This window comes from Lagopus muta, chromosome 9, assembly GCF_023343835.1.
Source record: "Lagopus muta isolate bLagMut1 chromosome 9, bLagMut1 primary, whole genome shotgun sequence".
In the NCBI taxonomy this organism is placed as follows: domain Eukaryota; kingdom Metazoa; phylum Chordata; class Aves; order Galliformes; family Phasianidae; genus Lagopus; species Lagopus muta.
Window position 1 is genome coordinate 80,803 of NC_064441.1, and position 20,106 is coordinate 100,908.

The 20,106-nt window shown below is 38.8% G+C and overlaps 2 protein-coding genes across 7 annotated transcripts in view; one reads left to right on the plus strand and one right to left on the minus strand.

Moving 5' to 3' along the window:
- Positions 1-13,310, plus strand: part of HPS3 (HPS3 biogenesis of lysosomal organelles complex 2 subunit 1) — a 33,350-nt gene extending 20,040 nt beyond the window's left edge. The window contains exon 18 of the mRNA XM_048955467.1: positions 12,811-13,310. The gene's annotated coding sequence lies outside the window, so the exon portion shown is untranslated. The remainder of the gene's footprint in view (positions 1-12,810) is intronic.
- On the minus strand, positions 122-17,803 carry LOC125697828 (ceruloplasmin). 6 transcript variants are annotated; one of them, XR_007378950.1, is made up of 19 exons: positions 16,934-17,800; positions 15,586-15,830; positions 13,961-14,173; positions 13,317-13,490; positions 12,432-12,686; positions 10,615-10,780; positions 10,197-10,336; positions 9,485-9,625; positions 9,147-9,358; positions 8,459-8,609; positions 7,372-7,584; positions 6,368-6,575; positions 4,728-4,867; positions 4,215-4,343; positions 2,935-3,041; positions 2,444-2,660; positions 1,829-1,968; positions 1,463-1,582; positions 122-538 (listed from the first exon to the last, which is right to left on the minus strand). XR_007378950.1 is itself a non-coding variant. In XM_048955464.1 (19 exons), exons 1-19 carry the CDS (start codon positions 17,086-17,088, stop codon positions 468-470), a joined length of 3,240 nt encoding a protein of 1,079 aa, XP_048811421.1. In that variant the 5' UTR covers positions 17,089-17,799; the 3' UTR covers positions 122-467. The 6 variants fall into 6 exon arrangements, 4 of the variants coding, with proteins under 4 accessions (XP_048811421.1, XP_048811420.1, XP_048811419.1 ...); XM_048955464.1 differs by having other exon boundaries at positions 1,463-1,625; positions 16,934-17,799; XM_048955463.1 differs by having other exon boundaries at positions 122-571; positions 1,463-1,625; positions 16,934-17,798.
- Between the last annotated feature and the right edge of the window lie 2,303 nt (positions 17,804-20,106).

Sequence of the window (20,106 nt, forward strand, 5' to 3'; positions counted from 1 at the left end):
TTTAATGAGTTACCCATTACGTCTTTTAAGTTCACTTTCTTGAACGACATCACTGGATAAAACTATAATTCAATAACTGATAGTTAACATGATAACCAAATTCCAATTGTCCATGCAGTGGTTGTGGTTACTAAGATGTTGGTCTAAAACAACTTATTTATTTTTTCAAACACTGAATTAGTTACAAACTGAGAACAAGAGTCCTCACAAAGTACATTTCATTTGGCTTTCCCAGCAGTTAAATAACATGCATTAGGCATCACCTAACACATGGCTACCTTGCAAGTTGTGATTTTTATTTAAGGAAAAACTACAAGCTATTATACTCATCCAGTTGCCTCAGGCTGTGGTCTCTGTAGCTGTAGCCCATCACCTGCAATCTTCTTAAACACAGGGAAAGGAGTATTTCTCAAGCAATTCTTTGCTGAAAGTAGATCTTGGAGAATCACTGTAGTAAATGGTTTTCTTCACTCTCGCGCACCTGGTGTGCCTTTGCACTTGGATCGATTAAATAATCTTGGGAACAAAGACCATTTGTCTGTGAAGGGAAAACATTTTTTTTTTTCCAATCCTGTCAAAAGAAGAATATAGGCCAATAGGCAGCATAGTGTAAGATGAGGGCAATGATTTCAGTACCTTTTACACGTTATGAATTTGATTTAAAAACAATTAAAATACACTGAAGGGTATAACATACATGAATTATAAGAGCTGATTATGAAAAATGCTACGTGCTGCATTTTCAGGTACAAGTCTTTTTTTTCTACACATACTCCATTGGTTTATTATATGCAGAAATTTGTCACGGTGTATCATGTAAATCAGCTCTATAACAAGATAGTGTTTAACAATCTAATCTGCATTTGTTAGTGTACTTATGTACATCATACAGTTGTGTGTATATACAGATATGGACATACATTCTGGAATACTACTCTGTCAATTAAGATAATACATACCTATTATTTTTAGTACATGAAAGTTGCTTTTAAAGTTGTATTAGCTTTGTAGAAGAAAGAAATTTCAAAATTCTTCAGGATTCAGGTTCTTTTCACAGGCAAGATTGCTAAAGTAATAGTAATAGTTAAGTAGTGTTTGTAAGGCTAAAACACGCCTTTTAAAAAGAAACTGTTACTTTAATTTTCAGTACTTAGAATGGCGACTTCAGCTTTTTTCACCAATTGGTTCTTTTTGTTTTAAATGAAATGTGAGAGGGAGGCTGATTTCATTAGCACTTCTGGGGCACAGAAGCACTGTGTCTCCTGATGCGTTCTTTCTTAAATAAAAAGCTGCCATTTCATTGATGAGGAGCTGAAGAAATAGTTAACATCCACTCCTTCAGATTCTTTCTTTATTCTGAGCAGTAGCACTTCAGTGAGCGTGATCAGTTCAGAACATGTCCTTGAGCTCTGTGCTGCATCTTTAAGAATAATGAACATTACTGGGGTAGGTAAGCTCTTACCTTCCTTTGGGAGCACTGTATAAGTTGCTTCCATGCCTGCATGGATGTGGTCAGTAACGTGACAGTGCAGTAACCACGTTCCAGGGTTCTGTGGGGTCATTTCCACTGTTTGAAATGTTCCTGGGAACAAATCGAAGACATCTGCCCGGTAAACTCCTGTTTGCTTCAGGATGAGAAGAAATCATCATTGAACAGCTTGGCAGAACCAGACAGCAGTCCCATGAACTGTTTTCTAGTCATGCTCACACCAAGTCTTTTAATCATACCCTGTCTGAAATGACTGTATGCCATTTTTTTTTTCTTTCTTTTTTCTTTATTTGCTTTACCTCACATTCTTAGCAAAAGTGAACGGAAAGGAACTGTTACCTTATAGTCAAAGCTGTGGCCATGGAAGTGTGCTGTGTGAATATCTATTTCGTTGCCCATTGCCATCAAATACCAGCTTACTTCATCTCCAACATGCATAGTCAGACCATGTAAATTTCCAAACACTTTTCCATTAATGGCTAAAAGGAGGGAAAGAGAAAACAAGATTTTGTTTCTTGTTGCTCTCAAGGCTTTAAAAGAGAATTAAAAGCTACAGTTAGGCAAAAAGGAACCGCTTTGAGTGGTATATAAAAATAATTTTAAAAGATATTAATGCATCGTTATCAAAAAGAAAGGACATGCTTTCAGGATACACATTACATTACCAACCTATTCAGATTAGTTACCTGCTAACGTCAACATTTCCAATTTACATTTTAATCTTTTCATCCTCAAAAATGTCAACATGGAACTATTGATTTTCATATGTTAAAATATGTAATTCAGTGGCAGGAGCAGTAAAACAGTGTAAGGCAGTGAGTGAAATTTTTCTGGCTTTCTACCCTATAACTGGAAAATCAGGAAGGAGGAAAGAGTCCAATTTATATATAGTAATTTCAGATACATGATTTTATAACGTCTCTAACGTTACACCAACTAAGTTAGGAAACATACCATGCATTTTGTTACTTTCAAGGAATTCCTCATTTTCTTTGTCAACAAGATGTGGGTTGGCAGAATAGGTTGCAATGTTTTCATCCAAATACCATGACTCATTTTCGTCAAAAATCATAAACAGAAGAGCAAAATGAACTTTCTTTCTAGAATGAGACGATGGTAAATAATGTTTAGGACACACAACAAGTGTGCCTATTAATCCACTGTAAGTGTCCTGAAATTACAAATAAAAAATAATTATTAGTGGTGACTAATGCTAGAAGTGTATATAAATGGCAGGAGAACCAGGGAACAAGAACACCAGAGTGTGTGACTTTCAAATTCTGCTCTGACTTCACTGCATTATTTAAGAGATCTTTAAATTCAAAGGTAGTGGGGGAATGACCTGACTGATAAAGCAGGAGTTTCAAACCTCTTTCCTTTTTGCTGTAAGTTTATCTGTGCTGAAGTCATAAACAAAACTCTTCAGACTGATGCTAGCAGTATACCTTAATGATGTCCACTGTTGAATGGTATGCCCATGCAGTACAGTGTGGATCACCTCTCTCAGAACTAGATCTTGCTGATATTTTCCAGGTGTACATTTTAGTTTCACCTAAATTAAACAAACATTGATGAAAGTTAGAAGCTTGCAGATGAGCACACAGAAAGAAGTCCTGAAACAAAGTGTTATCTCCATTTACAGCTTATATTGGTCTTGATCTTCCTCTTCCCAAGTTGTTATTTCCCTTCTGCATAATCCCAATACTTCTTGCCAATGTTCTATGTGGCTGCCCTATTTAGAACCACAGAATGGCTTGGGTTGGAAGGAGCCCCAAGGATCATGTTCCACCCCTGTGCTACAGGCATGGCCATCAACCTCCAGATCTGGTACTAACCCAGGTTGCCCAGGGCTCTCTCCAACCCAGTCTTCAAAACCTCCAGGGATGGGGCATCCACAGCCTCTCTGGGCAGCTGTTCCAGCACCTCACCACTTTGTGAAGAACTGCCCTCTGACATCCAATCTAAAACTTCCCTCCTTGAGCTTAAAACCATTCACCCTTGTCCTATCACTCTCTACCCAAGTAATAAGTTGATTCCCCTGCTTTTTATAATCCTCTTTTAAGTACTGGAAGACCGCAGTGAGGTCACCCTGCAGCCTCCTCTTCTCCTGGCTGAATAAGCCTAGCTGCCTCAGTCAGTCTTCACACAGGAATTGCTCCAGCTCTCTGAGCATTTCTGTGGCTCTTCTCTGGATCCTCTCCTGCAACTCCACATCTTTCCTGTGTTGGGGGCCCCAGACCTGAACACAGTAGGCCAGATGGGGTCTCACGAGGGTAAAGAGGGACAATCATCTCCCTGACCCTGCTGGCCTACTGATGGAGCTCCTCTACTGCCCCCCGGCTCATCTGATGGAGCCTAGGATACCATTAGCAATGACAGGTTTTACCATATTTAATAGAAATACACAGAATAAGTTTTAAAATAATAGCTAGTATAAGCTATGCTTTCCTTCTGTCACTAAATCTACTTTCTTTCACAAAAGACATGGCCAAGTTGTGTCAAAGAAATTACTGATATGTCAAGGACTCGACATATAGCAGTAGCTATGAGGGGCATTTTAATTGTACAAATAACTCAGCCATAATCAGCATCAAAATTGTAAGAACCTGAGGTTAAAAACAACAAACTAACAAATGTCAAGTCTTTTCTGCTGCCCTAAAAGTAAAGCTTTGCTAAACCTTACTAGAAGGCTTGATGTAGAAATAACATAAGGATGCTTTGATACCTGGGTTGGTTATAGCAACAACAGAACTGTCTGTTTTCACTCCATGGGCATGTATAGAATAAGGTCTTGATGCCAGGTTCTTAAAAACTATGTTAATTTTATCTCCAACACTTGACATAATCAGTGGCCCTGTTCAATTGAAAAGATAGATTAAGGTGATTTTGTAAATAATCAGAGCAGAGAGACAGAGCTTACTGGGCTGAAACACACAACAACATTAGGATATAAATCATATTTCAGCAAAAAACTAGACATGGATAACATGCACTCACAATGATAAGCCAACTTGAGCAGTTCAAGTTAAGCAACTAAACAAGGATGTAAATTTCAGCACCTTTGCAAATACTGTAATCAGGCAGCAAACCCATAGGCTGCTCATTGATTCCTCCCCCCCCCGCCCCGTGAAGCAAGCAATGAAATCTGGTAAAGAAAGCACTGTAAGATGCAATTCCCCGTAGGTTTGGGTGCTCTGTGTGGCTAGAACTATACTCAGTATTGTTCAAATTGAATTACCTTGAATTTGAAGGTGCTGCTCTTCCTCTGCTCTGCTTTTTGGAGTACTGAATGTCTGATCTGTGTACTCACGATATACTACCTTTTTGTATTTTGAGCCAATGAACGCGTCGTCTTTATTTAAAAATGGATTGCCAGGGCTGAAAAACAAACAAACCCCAGTTAATAGAAGTAAATAGAATATGAGAATATAGCTGACATTTCTTCATATATTTTACGCCACCTTTTGCAGGTATTAAACTAGCCATCAAAGAAGATTCTAACTCAGTGGAATGGTAACCTCATGTGTATCTTCATGAAAACATTCTTGTTAAGCTGGCAAGTCCCATAAGGCATAAGAGGAAAAAAAAACCAAAGCACTATGAACAGACAGACTATAGAATTTAAGAGAATGCTGAGTGGTTTAGCTGAGAGAGAATTCAAATGGCAAGAAGTCATCTAACAATTTGCATACCAAAAAATAAAAGCCCTTAGTAACTTCTACAGTTTTGGAATGTAGCTTAAATCTCATAAAGTTTACATGACTCGCTGAGTTGAAAAATGAGGCACTGCTTCCCTGCTGATACCATTGGGGCTGGAGACAGGTTAAAAAAAAAAAAACAAACCTAACTCCAAAACAAGCTTCTTAACAGCACAGTCCATATTACTTGTGCTTAGAGCTTTGAGGGAATTTGCCATGGCGTACAGGGCAAGGGTATGTGCTGTCAGGCTGAAAAGAAAGTACATAAAGCATTAAAATAAAACAATAGCAGTAACTGCAGGCAGTTACTATCAACTTCTCAAATTAAGCTTATAGGCTGAAGAGGCACACAGAAATTCATCAGTTCATTATTTATTCTCTTCTGATAACTGGCTTGAATTATTTGATACCATCAGTTCACTCAGTGAGATTCAAATACTGGGAACAAAACAAGGTGATGAGCTTCACAATGAATGGATTCAATCACCAACTTAATGTCTTGTGTAAACTAAATACATGAGAGGAGTAAAAAGGAACCTTACTCACACACAAATGTTAAATTTTGTAAGTAATCAAATATCAGGACAAAATAGTCCTATCTACAACTTGTTGGATACCTTATGCATTCCACATTAAGGACAATACCAAAAGCAGCAAATAACAAATGCACGTGCAGTACCCAGGATCCAATCGAATCTGCAGCTGGACCATTCCATCAGCAATGCCCAGGCAGTTCTTGAGCAGCGACTGCCCCCACCCTGCCCAGCTCCCCTCAGTTTTACATTTTTTTCACACGATGCCATTCGGTATGGGATATCTCTGATCAAATTTGACGGGTCCCCTCCCAGTTCCTCATGTCTTTGGCAGGACATGATAGGCTGAAAACCTAAGCTATCCTTGTGTGCAAACAGCATTGCTCAGCAACAACTAAAATATCAGTGATTTTTGTTATAAATCCAAAACACATCATATCAGACACCATGAAGAAAATTCACTCTATTGCAACTAAAAGTAGGACACATGGCGACATAATTGGAGAAGGACCATAAATGCATTTGTATGTTTACAGCTCACTTGAAAAGAAAATGCCAGGATTGCAAAGAGGAAATGGTATAGAGGAGAACTTGTTCCTTTGCATTCTGCGCATTCTTTCCCTCCCTTGTACAGAGTTTTAACAAACCTTTCCTTGTGATATTGATGCCGCTCAAATTCCCATGTCCTGTTAGGGGAATAGTCCCATTCAACTTCCACGGCAGCAACATAATGTGTCTTCTCATGCACATATAGGGATGGATCCACATTCCACCAATGACATGGTTTCACTTTGTATTTCTGCTTCATGCCCCCTCTGTAGTGATCCGTTGTCAGGCACGATACTTCAAAAATTCCTAGAGGTTGTACTGGAAGTTAACACTTCACAACAAAAAATCTTTTTGTTGCTCTTAAAACTGTATTATCTCACAGATGTAGAAGCTAAGATAATCAAAGCTTTAGCATGAAGAGCTTGCATGCTGTTTGCTACTCTTCACACACAAGCTGTACACAGTTTTAGCATCCCCACGGATCAAAATATCTGCTATGTACAGTTGCTACCTAAGCATAACATGCACACAGGTAAGCAGTTTCTAAACAAGAAACAGTATATTTCAAGCCTTCAGATATCTCGTATATCAGTACTGAACCAGAAAGGAAGAAAGAAAAGACTACATTTTTTACTCCTTTCAGTTATTTTCTTCAAAATTAAAAATATCTCCACACCATTTCTTTCAGAAATTACTTCAATGTACTCATGGTCAAACCTGTGGTTTTTAGCCACTGTCACACAAAAAAAGATGAAATAAAAGCCTGCTCTTAATTGTTTTAAGGGTACAATTCTACAGTGTTTGGCACATGAAGACAACATAGCACACTGGAACTAGTAGAGTGACTACTCCCAAAATCTGGTGAGGTTCAGAAGGAAAGCAGGATCCTGCCTGTTTAGTGGCAGAGCTATACAAGAACATCAAAGGGCTTCAGCTGTGGCAAGAGAGCCTTTTCCAGGCAAAGGCCAATAGCAGTTTTTATGCCAGTCAGAGGAAGCACTACAGTGAATTTCTATAGCTGTGTAGTACCGCTCTGTCTGGGATATAGGCTGAAAACAAACAAAAAAGTAACCAAACCACCACCACCAAACGGGACACTTACCTTCAGAATCAGACTTCATAATGGCCGTAACAAATGTGTGTGGAAATAGATTTGTTGTATCCTTTCTTGTTCCTTTTGTTATGAATGTGTTTTGTGAAAAGTATATCCCATGAACATCGACTTCTGACCCCAAGCCCATCAAATGCCAGGAAATCACATCACCTTTACACATCTCGAGACCAGGTTGGTTTCCATACATGTAACCATTAATGGCTGTAGAAGATTTGAAGAAGTAAACCCAATGTTGATTAACACAACTTAATTCTGCAATACAAATTAAACTACATTTAAATATAATATTTAAAAATAAGTATCACTTTAAATCTAATGTGGTGTCTTACAGGGACAAAGATACTGATACTAAAATACTTTATCACAGCAGCAAAACTAGAGGATCAGTTCAAGCAAAAACAACTTTTTAAACCTGGTACTTAAAAACAATTTCAAACTGTTCTCACTTTTGGTGTCTAAAGCACAGGGACCTGACCACCTGCAATCTTCATTGCCTTATACGGCAGTGGCTCTATATTCACACAGCAGAGATGATCCCAAACGTTGCTAGTTCAAGTTAATAATTCTTACTCCTATGTAGACCTTCCAAAGGCTGAGCCTTTGCCAGATGCCACTGGAATGCTTACTATCTGTAAGCTCTGTAAATAGGAGAAATGCCACTTTCACTGTACAGCGTCCACAGTGCTGGTAAAGAAATCCAGCTATGGACAAAAAAGTACTCTTTTCAGCAACATCTTCTGTAGGGTAGAGGTCAGTTCCTCTCGTTACCTGGCTGCATTCATAATGGTCACACGTGGGCTGCAGACCCTGTTCCTTCGTGTCTTTTGAAAGAGGTACGTAACAGTGCCAAATAGCCCACTGCTGACACTGCTCTGCCGTCCGTACATTTGAACTGACAACCACACTGACTTGAAATTGAATTGCTTTCAAATACAGTCTGTTCCAATTGAAAGGAAATTAGCATCTCTGTTATCATACAGTTTCCCAGTCTCCACTGTGAGCTCACAAAAATAAAAAAAACTTACAGCAGAAAGCAAGCATTTGACTAGCAAAATATAAAAACCAATTTTCTTACAGTGCATTTTGTTAGATTCTTGGAAGTCCTCGTTATCTTTGTCAATTTCATTAGGATTTAATGTAAACATCAAAATATTGTCATCCAAGTACCAGCTCAGATTCTCATCAAATACTGTGGCAAGTAGGAAAAACTCCCTGGTCACACTTCTCTGTTGAGAAAAAAATAGCACAAAGAAAAATAAAGTTTGGTGAAGAGATCATGCCAGGAAAAAAATCCACAGTAAAAATCATAGAATGTGTATATTAATTTGAGTATAATTCTCAAACTAGTGTAGATGCAAGCATTGAAACTTCATTCAGATGACCCTAGAGCTGTCTACCTGCTGTCTGAGGTGCGCAGATATCTGCTGCCGATGGCCCTTCCACCAGCAGGAGCCACCTCCAGAAACAGATCCACATACTGATCTTTAAAGTTTCCACAATTTTCTAGTTCTCATCCTACGTAAAACTTGAAGGCTAATGATTGTGACATTGATTTCATAATGCAGTGTCTGCCTATGTGGAACCAGGCTGATTTTGCTTTTTTTTTTTTTTTTTAAAAAAAAAAAAACAACTTTTTTTCCCCATTTTTTATACCCCTCTCAGTGCATGGGCTGGATGGTGATGTGCAGAGCCCAGTTCAGGAAAAGAAAGCAGATTCCGTTACAGTGAGGCAAATGCTTCCATGTTTTTCCTCTTTGACTGACCTGTTTTGCAGAAGGAAGTAGAGCCCCTTTCCTGCACACCACAAGAGGACCCACAAGGCCCGAACTGGTGTCTCTGACTGAATCCACAGCTGAGTAATAAAACCAAGTTAAGCAGTCTGGATCTTGGTCTGTGGGGCCCACATCTTCCGGCACATTCCACTCATACGTAAACGTAGCACCAGGACTGACATGGGAGGCTGGAGATTCAGCATCTGTTACAGAAACCAAAATTAGGAATTAAGCCTAATGAAACCTGTTTATTTTTTTTTACCTTTATCACATTACTGTATGCAACAGCTTGTTCTCTGCTGCTTGCAAGGCCTCTCTCACAGGCGTACCTCTGGATGCAGTTCCGTACAGGGCTCCCTCCTTACTCTTGTGGTAACTCACACCATGGGGCTGGATGCTGAATGGGCGGCTGGCATTATTTCGGAAAGTCACCCTGATGCTCTCGCCCACTTCCGCCTTGATAACAGGTCCTGGTAAAGGTCACAAAATCTGATTTTGTGTCAAATGATGCAGCAATCACCACGAGCTCGTAATGCTGCCTGCTTTTCCCGTTGTAGGTTAGCTGCCCCTGAGCTTGTCTGGCCGCAGACAAGGTCCCTGCTGCATGGCCCAAGTCCATGGCATCCCGGCTGTGACTGGACTGCTCACCTCCCACGAAGGCCCTGTGTAAACAGGACAGTTCCTCCCTTTGGAAAGGGTCCTGCAGACATTAGTACCAATCTCAAACTTACTCCCAAACCCTGTCAGAAGCAGCCAGCTTATAAACAGGCGTAGAATTGCCTAGTCTGGCTTTGTAATTCAGCTTCCCCTTTGAAGACTGTGGCATACTCCCTCAGGCAAGTTGGGGATGATCACAGCATTCCCTTTAAGAACTTTGCATACATCCCGAGGTGGCTTTTGGAGCAACCTGCAGGCATCGGGGTCTGAAGGAGGAAGGGAGCACCAAGGAGGGAGGAGGTGAAAGGGCACTATTGGCCAGGCAGTAGGAGTCATACTTTCCTATGATAAATCTTTATTATAAAATCTTTCTAAATATCTTACCTAAGAGACCAAGATGTTCTTCCTCCAGAAGCCTTTTTTTATGTGCCGTGAAAGTACCATCTGTGTATTCCCTGTAAATGGCTTTTTTGTAAGAGCCACCAATTCTTGTCTCACTTCGTTCAAAAAATACAGAAGATTCACTGTGTGCAGGACATTGAAATAGATGCAAAAAAATTCAAGTCACGACACTGCAATTCCTCTTCAGCCCAGTGACACTGCTAACACTTCAGCAAAATTTATCTTAAGATCACAGGAGAATGAACTGATGTGTTTTGATATTTATCTTAGCATTAATATTTAAGCAGAGCTGGGGACAATGAAATTCTACTTAAAAGCAAATTCTACCATAAGGCTTACCCCCTATTCAGCATGCTCATATCAAATCTCCTTGAAAGTGAAACAACTTGAAGGCATTTACCTGTCAGCAATTAATTCTTGTCCTGTAAAATGATTAAAGGCAGATGGGCCATAATTCCAGATAATCTCTTCAGCAGCAATGAAGTATTGTCTTATCTTTGTAGTCTCATTGTGATTTATTGTGGATTTTCTGCAACTTTCTACTTTAAAAAGGGCCTGCATACCACCTGGAAAAAATGATGTAAGAAAATTGAAGAAACTGCAATTTATTTTTTTCCCCCTACAATTCTAATAGCTCTTTGTCTTATCTGGAGAATTCCTGCTAAACCAGGTACTAAAAGACAGACCAGGTTTTCCTCTAAATCTAATCAGTGGCTCACTTGTGAAACTCTTAGGTCTTCGTACCCTAGGAGACCGATCCAATAGTGAATCTCCTTGCTGAAGGTACGAACAGTTAAAAAAAAAAAAAAAGTGCCCTTTTACAGCTAAATTGGGCCAGTTCGTAGAATTTTCATGTTGCCCATGAAGATTCATCCACATCAAGACACTGCAGGATGCTCTAGTTATCTAAAAACTTCTGTGCAGCTGAATTTGTAGGACAAACATGTTCCTCCCCATGTCAGAATTTTCAGATCCTAGAGCCTGATTTTGAGTTCTGTGTTCTTTCTGACAGATGACTTCTGTAACTTACATTATCCGTATCATAGAATCATAGAATCATAGAATCATAGAATCATAGAATCATAGAATCACTAAGGTTGGAAAAGACCTAAAAGATCACCCAGTCCAACCGTTCACCTATTCCCAATAGCTCCTACTAAACCATGTCCCTCAACGCAACATCCAGTCTTTCCTTGAACACCCCCAGGCTCGGTGATTCCACCACCTCCCTGGGCAGTCCATTCCAGTGCCTGACCACCCTTTCTGAAAAGTAATACTTCCTCATGTCCAGCCTGAATTTCCCCTGGCGTAGCTTGAAACCATTCCCCCTGGTCCTATCCCTAATGACACGAGAGAAGAGGCCGACCCCCAGCTCACTACAACCTCCCTTCAGGAAGTTATAGAGAGCAATAAGGTCTCCCCTGAGCCTCCTCTTCTCCAGGCTGAACATTCCCAGCTCCTTCAGCCTCTCCTCATATGGCCTGTGTTCCAGACCCCTCACCAGCTTCGTTGCCCTTCTTTGAACACGTTCCAGGGCCTCAATATCTTTCTTGCAGTGAGGGGCCCAAAACTGGACACAGTACTCGAGGTGCGGCCTCACTAGTGCTGAATATAGGGGAAGGTATCCCTCTAAATGAAAGTGTGTGTTAGCTTCTACATATTTCACATGGTTAAAAGAGCATGGGAAATACACTAAGATGCAAAGAAGACAAATGCAGATCATCTCTGATTATTAGCCAATGTTCTTTCCAGAACGTGTCACTGTCAGGCAAGTTAACCTGTCTGTCCTGTGTCCTTGCCCAAATCAGCACTAACTTTTTTGTTGTCAAACAATGTTGTGATCAGTTACCGTCAGTAAGAGGTAAACATCAAGATACTGTTTATCTGAAGTCCAAGTATACAAAAATGCAGTGATACCAATTGCTGTCAATTGATAACAATTTCCATTAACAATAACAAAATTTTTGATTCTGTGGGTACGTTCCTAAGCCTATCTAATACACCTGTAGGCACTTCATTTGCTATATTGTTTGGTTGGTTTTTTTTTTGGTTGGTTTGGGTTTTTGTTGTTGCTGTTGTTTTTGTTTTGTTTTGTTTTTAACCTTGAGGAGAACAATGTCTGGGAAATAACCACATCAGGAGCAGCGTGAAAAAGACTCATTGAATTGGTAGCTCAAGCTGAAAAAAAAATCCTGATGTCTGTGATTTTTTCCGTACCTTCTATATGGTCATTCACTTGGCAGCTCAGCAGCCATTCCCCGGGATTCCTCGGTATCATGAGAGCATCAATAAACGTGGCTGGGAAGAGGTTAATGGTGTCAACTCGATGGTGTCTTTCTATCAAGGTCTGACCATGAAAGTAGGCTGAATGGATGTCAGCTTCATTACCCATACCAAAAAGATGCCATTTTACCTTATCTTCCACACACATTGTGAGATTTGGGAGGTATCCATACATGTACCCATTGATTGCTAAAAATAAACCAAAAACAAAAAAACACCAAACAAACCAACCACATTATTACTGCTACATTCACAGAGCTCAGGATCTTCACTTCAAAGGTGAGTGACATACAACCATTACTCTATTTTCCAGAATAAAGAGAGTCTCAGAACAAAACACTGGACCTTTGAACATTAACCAACATCAGACACAAACTTTATCTTCACATCTACCTGCAGCTCCTGCTGTGATTCTGGAAACCAAGAATGAGCCAAAAGTACTTTTTGTTGACACTAACAGTAAAGTAACTTTTTCTGAACTGCAATATTATATAGTATAGTTTATGACTTAGAAGCAAAACTAAATTACAAAACTGTCTACGGTGTTGAGGAAATTTTATTGCCAAAAAAAAGTTTTGGTCCCTAGGAATCTTCTTTCTCAATTCCAAAGGGTTGATTGTACAATACTGGTCATAACTTTTTTTTCTTTTTTTTTTTTTTTTTTTTTTTTTTTTTCCTTTTTTTTTAATTTTAAAAGGAGTTTAATTCTCCAAGAAAAAGTTCTGTTTTTTAAAAAAAATCCTTAAAAGAGACAACCCATAAAACAACCAATACCTCTTTACATCAATGGCAAGTAACATTAATAGTAAGTTCTCTCACAGTGCATTTTATTGCTTTCCTGAAAGTCCTCATCATCTTTGTCAATTTTGGAAGGCTCAGAGCAGTACGTCCTGATATTGTCCTCTAGATACCAGCTGAGATTTTCATCCATCACAGAGAACATAAGGATAAACTCAGCATCGACATATTGATTGTTGTCCTTATTCATTGCACCTGAAAAAGAAAGTAGCATATTCTCCAGCAACTGGCAATATCTGTTCAGTTTTAAGCACAGTATCGGTAAGGATGATGGCTGTTTACTTGACATTTTGTTGTTTATCTTGAGTGTGACTGTATGTATAAACTTACAGCCATATTGGGAAAACAAAGGTTGGTTTTAACAGATGCTGTAAAATAACTTTGCTAAGAATAAATATTGTATGTGATGATAATGTAAAACATTTGTTCTACATATCAATGTCACACTTTTGCTTTACTAGCATGAACACATTTCACTCATTTGCCTTGCACACAAAAATCAAATTAAATCCCATCCTATCATTGCATGGCAGATAACTGACAAGACAAAATCCACTATTTCAAAATGAACTCTTAATTTCCTCTTCCAGAAAATTAGTTCATTTAAATTTATCAAATGCCATTATCAATCAACTTGCATATGTAGTAGTTAATCCACGTTTTACCTTTCCTGCAAATGATTAAAGGCCCAACAAGCCCTGAGGCAACATCTCTTGGAGCATCTATGTGAGAGTGGTAAACCCTGGTAATGCAGTCTGCATCTCCTTCAGCAGGACCTTGATCTTCTGTCACATCCCACGTATAAGTGTACTGGCCTCCAGGCTTCACAGCATCATCTCTTTTTTCAAAACCTTTGGTATTGTCTGGATAAAAAGCACCTGAGGAATGGCACACGGCCAACATTAACATAACGCATTTCACAATACGGTGTCAGAACAGTGCTTTCAAGTTGACTACATGCTGCAATAACAGGGATTGAATACTCGAATAGAGGTAAAACAAATTTTAATTCAGATGGATAGAGCTCTCCCTTCTGCTAGAATTCCTTTACTCGACTTTGAGTTCTGCAGGTGCGCTTTGACAAATAACTTTAAATTGAGTTCTTTATTAAGAGGGCACGGTGTACTTCTGCTAAAGAGACAACAGCTAAAATATTTGTAAAACATTTGTTAAATATTGATCTTGGAATCTATTCTAAAACATTGCATTCCTCTCCAAGGAACACAGGTGTGCCTCAAATAAGAGCAACGAGTGGTAAAATTGCAAACATTGTTCTATATATTACCATACAACATGCTGTTCTGCTCCAATAGTGCATCAATACCGAGTCACATATTTGATGTAATGAAAAGCCTTTAAAAATATTAGATGTTAAACTAATATTTCACAATTTTTTTCCCCACTGAAAAATTTTCAAAGACTACTTTTGACAGTATCTACTCAATAATTCACACAGTTTTTAAGGCATCTTAATAAAACTTCCAGTGGCTATATTCCAGTGCAGTCTTTCTTGCAGATAATAGTATGGAAAACTACCCAGTGAGGTGCATCTGGCAGAGTGAATTGTCAGGCTACAGCCTCAGGTTTAGATGTCATCATACTACATTCAGTAGTTTTCAAGGAGGAAACTGGAATCACAGTATTTCCTCAGGAGGGACACGCTGCTCTTTCTGACAGATGGCACACTCATGGGTTGCTGTATGCATAAAAGATGCTACAAAAACACTCCATAGATTGTCCAGAAGAGAAGGCGACTCTTCTGCCTGTCAATATGAAAGGACTCCACTAATTTCAGTGAAACTGCAGCAGTGTTTCACAGCTTGAAAGTCTCCCCTATTGCCAATGACTATTGTCTTCACTAATACCAGTAGCATTGCTACAGTACATCTGAAAGCGTGATGGCTATTTCACGAATTTATCTAAGCTGAAGGCATTTGCCTGTTTTAAGGAACTTGTGTATCTTATATCTTGTGTATAATTCAGAATTCTTAATACCATTAAGAGTTATAACTTATACAAACAGTATTTTCTTTACAACAGCATCGTTTTTTTTTCCTTCAGACATCCCTACATTACCCTTACTTCAGATGGAACATTGATCTAAAATCGCCTTCTACACGAACCCCATTTTTGGCTCAGTATTTCACTCTTGAACAAATACCAGAAGTTCTTAATCAGCTCCTATTTTAAACTGAGTGTGTCTTGTTTCAGAAGACAATTCGCTTAGGCAGTTGTATATTTGATGACAAAGCTTTTGTTCAATTCTGACACAGAATGGACTCAAGCTTACCTTCGTTTTCCTTTGTATATTTTACACCATGTGGATGCAGTGTGTAGTTTCTGGAAGCAAAGTTTTTCAAGTGAACAACAATGGAATCACCAACTTCTCCTTTAATGATAGGGCCTAAAAAACCCAGCCAGGAAGGTTTCTCCACTATCACATCATATAAAATATCAGTGTACTGAGTGTAGACAGCCTTCTTATAAATGCTTCCTATCCTTTGCGGTCCTCTTTTAAGGAAGACTTCAGCTTGCCTGTAAAGAAAATACACAATGTCAGATATTCACTTTATACTTGAACAGTGCTAATTAGCAGATCTCAAACAAATGCCAAGCCTCCGTAGCACTGTGCACAATCTGCCTTTAGAAGCAAATACATTCACATTTCTGAAGAGTACAGGCACTCAGATAGAGATGAAATGCTACACACCAACTATGAATTTTTTCTACCTATTTTGTAGACTGAAGATAAGGATACTTGACACAATTTTCTGCTGCTTATAAGTCAAACAACAGGTCTTCCTGCTCAACATTTTTGTACGTGCTTCAAGTTCTGCATAATCTTCCAAAGCCAGTTAAAACCAACAAGTATCATGTTATGTTGACTTCACAGTCAGCAAGGAGAAGACTTTTCTTACTAGTGATATACTTCTTCACTCTTCATTTAGTATAGTTCTACTTCATTTTAAAAGCACTGAAAAAAGTAGAAAGGATGACTATTTTTTTTTCCTGTCCAATACTTTCTTTGGTGCCTCTGATATCTGAGTTTTCTTTATTCATTATTTATGTCTTCAGGGTATCACCTTTCTCCTCACCACAGTTATCCTCTATTTCTCATACTGCACAGAGCCTTTCTTGCATGAAACACTCCAGCTGCTGCATCTCCACAAGAAAGAGACCACTGCCAACAACAAACATTTAAAAAGGAAAATTGTGCCCAACAGAAAAATCAGAACAGAAAAAACATGTTAAACTTCTGAGTTTAAAAATGTAAAAGCAGAAGCCTTCCCTTCATCACTGCCACTTGGCTAATTCAGAATAACAGTAGGCATTCACATGATCATTTCCCTACCTCTAGTTAATAAACGTTTCATTACGATAAAGTCACAAAAAGAACATTACATTGTACAACATTTTTCATCAGCAGAGAGTCGCAACTTAGTTCTTAAGCAAGTCAGGAAAAAGTAAATACTCCCTTATATGTCAGCCACCAGGTTCACTGACACTAGCACAATTCATTTCACCGACTTCACCAGGTCCTGGTCCTAGCATCTAAAGCAGACAATTAATTGCTATTAAATTGCTATTAAATAAAACTCCATCAGTACAAACTATGAACTATGAACTACATTACTTACTCTTCTTCTGCAAAACGTTGTCCAGATATGATATCAGTACTACCAGGAGCATAGTCCCATGCTGTCTCTATAATCCCGATGTAGTACTCCCTGGTCACTGCCCCACTTCGGCAACAGCAAAAAAACAGCACAACGTTTAGCAAGTACAGCTTCATTCTGCATTCACGAACCTCGTGGAAAGAGTGAAACAGAGAACGGGTACATGCAATTTCCCTTTATATGGTCTTTCTTTCCCACCCCCACCCTTACCCTCCTGATTTGCTTTGGCGAATATAATGAAACGTTGCACAATGTCTCTGTGCGTGAAGTGTAAACAAGAGATTCTGGTAACCTTGTTAGTTCTCGTAATCTTCAAAGGAATTTTTTCCATTTCTGCCAGCTACTAGAACTGTTATCAGTACTACTAGTACTAGACTGTTATCAGATTGTAAATCTTGTAGTTTAATTGAAGGTAAATAAGTTTAGCTACCTTCTTCATTGTCTTTATCCCTATCTCTGTAGCCTGTATGCTGTTGAGAAAATCATTTCTGTGAAGACTGGCTGAAGAACACAATGTTTTAGGTGCGCTTTGAAAAGCAATAAATGACATCAGTTTCTCTCGCTGTGTCTGTTCTGTGTGGACATAACTGAAAGCAAGGCAGATCCTGCATGTGCAAACTTCTGCTGCATATTTACCTTGTGCTTTCTGAATCTACAGCTCTCTTCTGCTTTCCCTTTGTACAGCAATTACTGAACTGGCAAGAGAGAGATGGATGAAGGAGGACTGAGGTTACTGTTGTCAGAGCAGCATTTGGACACTGATGCATACTTGGATAAGTTCTGCTAACCTACCACAGTTCCCACGTAAATATAATTTTAGAACGAAGTATGGAAAATATAGCTAAAGAAGAAATGGATATGTATTCAAAGATTGAGGCCAAGGCAGGGGAATGGTTGCATTCCATTTCCAAGCAATTTCAGTACTGCTCAAATGGAAAATAGGCTCAGAAATTCCACAGAATTAACTCCTTACGTTATCCTCCTTCAGGCCTGCTACTGGACAGGATAAGCCACATTCCTCAATGATTAAAAGCATAATAGATGTATGAAGCTCAAGATCATTGTAACAGCTACTGTTGTCTAAATTTACTATTCATTCTTGAAAGTTACACTTTTGTTTTATTCAAATTTGGCAAATATTCTCTATTGACTAGTTTCGTTGAAAAACAACAACAGAATTAACCTTAAACCCAGGACTTTCAAAAAGCACCTAACCAGACTTGGAAATTTTTTCAAGCTTATATCCATGCTGTCATGGTTCATCTGAAGCTGTAAACATCTCGGGCCAACTGAAAACTTGCAAACTGTAAACGCTTCGTTTAAAAAAAAAGTATTCATAGTCACTTGGGCTCTCTTAATCTCTTTTGCACTCTGATCACACATTAAAAATGACACTTCCCCCTATATGACAGCATCTTTGAAGCTATTTTCATAATTATGATTATTTTGGATGAAAGACAAATTCAGACTATAAGTAAAGTGCAATAGGTTTCCTTTAACAGCAAAGAAATCTAAACTTCGTGTACCTGGACTAAGCTATATAGACAAATTACCAATAGTAACCCCATGCAGAAAACATCAATCACCACCACAGTATCACGTTCTGGAACCTTCTGAATGGCTGAATTAAATGGAAGAGTCCTGCTTCTGTCTAAAAGACTGTAACCAAAGCCAAGTTTTGAAATTTGACTAGATCCATCATGAAATTCTGGAGTTTCCCAAGTCGGCATCATGTGCTCAGAACAACTTCCACACAGATTTTTTATTTTATTTTAAGCAGATGAAAGTCAGTTATTAGTGGAAAGGTCAGTTTGTTGAGGCTGCATGTTCCTCTTTGTAACTAACTGAGGAAAAAAAAAAAAGTTAACTCCTCTTATGCTACTGGAATTCAAAGACATTCCTCAATGCACAGCTAGTATATGTGCACATATATGTGAGCTATTTGGTTTGAACGTGTTCAAAGGTCACTGAGAAGAAAATGCACACAACCAGTGTACCAGAGACCCTGTTATTTATTTAAGGGTAAAGATATGAGCCTTTCTTTGTCTTAGGGCTTTCATGCTCCTCATTTACTCTGCCTTGATTTGAGAACTGCAAAGAACTGCTGACAATCTTACCTCCAGGTTTCAGTATCAACTCCTCACTAACAGACAGCTATGAACTCCAATCTGCAGCTTTCTTCCAGAAGTACCATGGGGTATTTAACGTGCAAATCTGAGCAGACAGCGCGTGCATTCCAGGTTCAGGAGACTTTCAAAAAAGGGCTTCTTGTCTGCCAGCATGGTGTGAGCTTTATCCAGACTCCACAGGTCACATTTTCCTTCTATGGCTGGGATGAAGCCTGTATTCTGCAGCTGGAGGGCCAGTCACGTCCCAGACATCACCATTGGGTACATACAGATTTCAAGTCAGTTAATATTCCTTACAGAAATCACCTTGCTGTGCTGTTGTTTTGGGTTTGTTTTGCTTCTGGGCACTGTTTATGAGAGACTGTGTATTTAGGATGGAATGGAGTCTTTGAGTGATTAGATCAAATTTAACTCTGCCTTACCTTTAGAAAATCTGTGTCAGAAACCCACTTCTAGCTTTTAGTACTCGCACCATGAATTTCAAATGAATAAACTGCCTATTTGAAAGTTTAGAAGTCAAGTTGCAGTCTAGTTTTGACCAGGGCAATGAAAATGCCAGTATCTGGATTATGGATAAAGAGGGTTGCAGAATCGATGCACTCAACAAGAACTACACAACACCACTTTGAAACCTTTGTGTCACATATCTCAAGATACCTGATTGTAAGCAACAGATGTTACTGGAAAGTGGAGAGGATAGATACAAAAAAAAAAAAAAAAAAAAAAAAAAGGGTTAAGTGTTTTCAACAGCAACTTCCAGCTATTTATTACATTGCTCTTATCTGGCATAAAAAAAATCTACCTCAATAGACACTGTATGTCTGAAGATAAGCTTGTATTTTCCCCATGACTGAGCTGGAATCTAAGTAGAATGCTGTTTGATTTCCTGGATGAATTAGAGCCCTTCACCTGTTTTGCAATTTTAGGGGCTTTCTACTCTAAATGTATGCTCCACACATACTAGTTTTCATCAAAAGAACCAAAACCTGAGTAACTCCATTGTTT

What these genes read in the sequence shown, in the direction of transcription:
- LOC125697828 (XM_048955462.1), bottom strand. Translation starts at nt 17,088, where the DNA reads ATGAAGCTGTACTTGCTAAACGTTGTGCTGTTTTTTTGCTGTTGCCGA. An exon ending in TATGAAGTCTGATTCTGAAG is followed by an intron (nt 6,576 to 7,371) that starts GTAAGTGTCCCG and finishes TACAACCTCTAG; the next exon opens with GAATTTTTGAAGTATCGTGC. An exon ending in TGTTGCTATAACCAACCCAG is followed by an intron (nt 3,042 to 4,214) that starts GTATCAAAGCAT and finishes TGTTTAATTTAG; the next exon opens with GTGAAACTAAAATGTACACC.